Genomic DNA, 4,514 nt, shown 5'->3' with positions numbered 1-4,514 from the left:
AATGCACCTTTTTCTGAGTTAACAGCTGAGTTATCTTTGAACGGAAGAAGAAAGAAAGGGCTTGATAGATGAAGAAGAGTTCATCAGTATTTTGAATACCATAAATATTTTTTTTGATAAAACTAAAATAAAAGTATCATCAAAGTAAGAGCAAAAGAATACAAAAAATGAAAAAGAATTGGGACAGTTAGGTCGTGAATAGTGACCGTTTCTTGGAACAATTAAGAGAATAGCATAAACCCATGAGCGTTAAGGACTCACATATGTGGAAGTGTATGATTTGTAAAGATTAGACATTCGAAAGATACTTCTTTTTTCCCCTTTTAGGTCTCTCTTTCTCTCTCTCTTTCATTATTAGTGGGAGACTGTAAGAAGAGAATAAACGTTTTTAACCAAAAAAAGATATGGCATTTGATCACCTTCCGCCCTGGAATTTTTAGTTATATCAAAACATTCAAAACAGCTTCCCTCTTATCTCTCTTCCTTCTTTCAATTAGGATTATTAGGTTTCATACTTCCGATTTGAATAATGGAACTGTCCAAATTTCAACTAAAATAATGGGTTTTCCATTCTGATTCTGCAACTTTACACCATATCTTCCATCCCACCACATCCCTCTCTCTCTCTCTCTCTCTCTCCATTTATTTCCTCTGTCGAATCTTACCCACTCCATAACCAGTAAAGGCTATGGAAACCCACCTCCCTCTTCTCTGCCCCTTCTCACTTCTACACTCTGCTTCTCACTGCCGCTGCCATAGCCTTCAACGCAGAGCTTAGCCCTTAAGGGCACTCCAGATTCTTCAACCCCCATATGTATGTCTCCTCTAATTCCAACCCCCTTCTTTTGTTTTTGCCTGATTGCCCCACTTCTGTTTTGATTCTGCTCTGCTTTCTTTTAGGTGTTTTGTTCGTGATGATGATGAGATGAAATCCCTTTTTTTCTGGGTAATGATTATTCTCTTGGTGGGGTTTTCTATTGTTTCTTACTTAGAATTGTTTCTGGCGTTTCCCCCCTTTGCATTACTGGGACTGCTGAGGTTGGTGATTGTGTGTTTTGCTGTGCTTCCATGGTGCTTTTTGTTGTGGCCGGCCTTGTGTCTGCCAGTTTTATGTGAGATGTTTGGTTGTGTTTAAGTTTCGAGTGTAAAAAGGAAGTTTATATAAACCTAGGTTTATGTAGAGATTTGTATTTTTGTAGTTTGTGACGAACAATTGCGTATACCAATCCTAAGTTTGGCTTCTTGATCTCAAGTTATTGGAGCTGAATCCCTGAATCAAAGTCTGGTGGAGTTTATTTCTGGGTCCATACTTGTTTCTTGTTCTTCATTAGTTCAAATTCAAAGGTATTTATAGTAGAAAAACTGCAGAAATGTTGAGACTTATGGCTTTTACATGGATCCATAGCAAAAGGCAGATCCAGTATTTGGACTTCTTTCTCAAATGAAGAAGAAAAGATCATCATAAACTTGGATATTCTATATGCTGCAGCCCGTTAGTTTGAACCCTTTTAGGTTTAGGGGTGATTTAACATGGCTCTAAAGTTTGAAGTCATAATTCTCAACTACTTCAGTTTCATCTCCTTTCCATTTCTTTTGAGTAGTTCATATATTGAGCCTCTTAAATCCAAAATTTTCCAACTTGGCATGTGAGAGGAAATGCTGGATGTGCCAAGTGATTGAATTTTAGGAAAAAAATTATTTTCTCTTGTATCCCTATACTTAACTCAATGAGTCCATGTTGACATTGAGTTTTAAATTTCATCAAATATATCCTCGAACTTGATTTCATGATGAAATTGATACTCTCGATTAGTTGAAATTTCTCTGTTCTGAGATTTAGACTATCTATAGGTGTTTGGAGGAGATTGTTTTTGTGTATATTTATCTTGTGCTTGTGTTGGATTTTTTTTTTTATTGAGTTTGGATATTTTGTTGACCTTGCGCACTTTTACTTGATTTTTCTTGTAAGGTACAACTTACAAGTATCTTTCTTGTGGTGGGGTTGTCCAGTATTTTGGTGCTTTGATTTTGAGTGTTTTGATTGTTAAATTCCGTTTGGTTTATTGAAGTGTAAATTTCACCTCTTAATCAAGTTGGAGGGTTAGGGTCCAATCACAATCATAAACATAAAAATTAACCCACTAAGTATAGGAGGTATTAGGAAACTATCTTTTAATGTGCTCTATCTAATCAACTGAAGCCTTTGGAGTTTGGACCTACTAGTTATATTATAACTGTTTGAATATCATTTAAGATATAAACAAATAAAATGTCGAAGATATGAATAGCATCAGCACTTCTTTGCATTTTCTTTCCCACTATTATGCAATTAACTGGGAGCAACATTAACTTATATGATTGTTTTTGTGATTCTGAACACAGAAGGAAAAAGAGTGATTCTTTGTTTTGGAAGCCTCTGGTTCTTTACTTTCAGCGCTATTCATCCAAATATGGAAGCTTTAAATTTAAACCTTGAAGCTGCAAAAGATTCAGAGCCCAGCAGCAGTCAAGCAGCAAATCCTGATCACTCCAACACTGCCACTACCACTTCTTCCTGTCCACCAAGCTTGAGTAAAGTAGTCGTTGTTGATACAAGTCCCATTTCACTTGACTTGACACTGCAGTTCAACTCCAACGATATCGATTCAAAGGGTGATGGCGAGATCAATGGGGAAACAAATAGTAACAAATCATCATCTTCAACAGTACCAAGAGTTTTCTCTTGCAATTACTGTCGACGCAAGTTCTTTAGCTCACAAGCACTTGGTGGGCATCAAAATGCACACAAAAGAGAAAGGACAATGGCTAAACGTGTAACACGGATGGGAATGTTCTTCGACAGATACGGTAGCTTGGCTTCTCTGCCACTTCATGGCTCAGCTCTAAGATCCCTTGGCATTGAAGCTCACGGTGCTCTACACCAAACAGTTGTTGCTTCAGATCAGAGGCCTTATCCTGGTAGGAGTGTTGGAGCAAAGTTCGAGCAAAGCTCTTTTGGGTTCCCAACATTCATCGAGGACTACGATGATGATGTAGGGATGTTTTGGCCCGGAAGTTTCAGGCAGGTGGCTGCCAAAGTCGATAGCGGCTTAGGTCCTTTGAAAACCACAGTTCAAAATTCAAATCCAGAGTTTGGGAAAACAATGCCTCCACCAAGAACAGAAGCAGGATCATCACCTGATCTCACTTTGAGGCTTTAGTAAGTAATTTTCTTCTCTTTGATGCCTTCTCCTTAATGTATCAACTTTTGTAAAGTGGGATGATGTCTGCCATTGTCTGCCATCTTTTTAGTGGCTCTAAGATCAAGAATTATTGAATAAATCTTCAATTTTTTTTTTTCTCATTACCTTTAGTAATATCCAAGTCTTTAGCTTTTTGATCCCTTGATTCCTTTTTCTTTCCAATTTTTGTCCATGGATTCCAAAAGCTTCTATTATAATCTCTCCATTATTTGGATAATTGAACTGATACTTTTTCTGTCAAATCGATTGAAGTAACCTATAGTTGGCATTTGAACAAGACAATTTGCAAACAGAGCTTCTAATGTAGCAGTTGATCCTGATTGTGACAGCATTTTGTTGGAGTGTTGATGTCTTTGTTGATTGATGTGTTAGAGAGGATTCAAACTACTGTTATGTAAACATCAAATTGAGTTGAGGAATTTGATGAGAAATGGAAATGACAGCATATTGATATTCCTACTGTTCATAATATAACAACCCGATAATCTCTCTAATCTCTCTCGTACGTGTCCGATTTTAAGTTGGATATCATCACCAACTTGAGCTGTAATATATAGATTGTAGGTCTAATCTATTAGTTGTTCTTTTTTCTTTATACACTTTGTAAATATTGTTCTATATCTATAGACATATGTTGTACACATGTGTACAACGTACATTAAGGAACAGAATACATTTGATTGTTGTTAAGTTGATTAGATGAAGTTGTTTGATGTACAGATAATTTTGAATTGAATCAAAAGGAGATTGACTGAGTGGTATTATTGGGAACAAAAAAGTCCATTTAATATCTTCTCTGTGTCAACCCATTCTGAAATACAAATTATATATTTGTTTGAAACTCTATCTTATATCTATATCTATATATATATATATTAATGAGTTGAGAATTAGAGATTTATTTATTAAATAATTTTTGTTGGAAATTCAAATAATAAATTAAAAAAGAAAAATAGAGAGAATATTTATTGGAAATGGGCAATGCACAATGGGGACATGTGGTGTCGGCATAAGGTCACGACTTACGAGTCACCAACAACAGGCGTCCAAATCAACTTAATTGACGGAAATACCCTTACCCTCCACCATTTGATTTCCCACGTGTCCTCTCCTTTCCACATTCTTATTCTTTTCTTATCATATTTTTATTATGATCTAACCATTCAAATAAATACTAATACTATTTTTTCATATTAATATGTTTTTCACATCTTAATTTATACACTTTCTTTTATGACAGTTGAAAATCAAATCATAAGAAAAAAAATTCAA

The 4,514-nt window shown here is 35.5% G+C and overlaps 1 protein-coding gene across 3 annotated transcripts; it reads left to right on the top strand.

Moving 5' to 3' along the window:
• Positions 1 to 298: 298 nt before the first annotated feature.
• LOC101209374 (zinc finger protein 7) lies at positions 299 to 4,020 on the top strand. 3 transcript variants are annotated; one of them, XM_004142772.3, is made up of 4 exons: positions 299 to 814; positions 901 to 946; positions 2,383 to 3,199; positions 3,495 to 4,020. In XM_004142772.3, the coding sequence occupies exons 3-4, from the start codon at positions 2,451 to 2,453 to the stop codon at positions 3,502 to 3,504; spliced, it is 759 nt and encodes a 252-aa protein (XP_004142820.2). In that variant the 5' UTR covers positions 299 to 814; positions 901 to 946; positions 2,383 to 2,450; the 3' UTR covers positions 3,505 to 4,020. The 3 variants fall into 3 exon arrangements, with proteins under 3 accessions (XP_004142820.2, XP_004142819.2, XP_031741931.1); XM_004142771.3 differs by lacking the exon at positions 901 to 946 and having other exon boundaries at positions 303 to 814; XM_031886071.1 differs by lacking the exons at positions 299 to 814; positions 901 to 946 and adding an exon at positions 1,015 to 1,038.
• The last annotated feature ends 494 nt before the right edge of the window (positions 4,021 to 4,514 follow it).

The sequence above is a fragment of the Cucumis sativus genome, chromosome 5, assembly GCF_000004075.3.
Source record: "Cucumis sativus cultivar 9930 chromosome 5, Cucumber_9930_V3, whole genome shotgun sequence".
In the NCBI taxonomy this organism is placed as follows: Eukaryota; Viridiplantae; Streptophyta; class Magnoliopsida; order Cucurbitales; family Cucurbitaceae; genus Cucumis; species Cucumis sativus.
Note: the sequence above shows the minus strand (reverse complement) of the source record. Positions and strands in the feature narration are given on the sequence as shown.

Coding starts and splice junctions, on each gene's coding strand:
- LOC101209374 (XM_004142772.3), top strand. CDS start 2,451: ATGGAAGCTTTAAATTTAAACCTTGAAGCTGCAAAAGATTCAGAGCCC.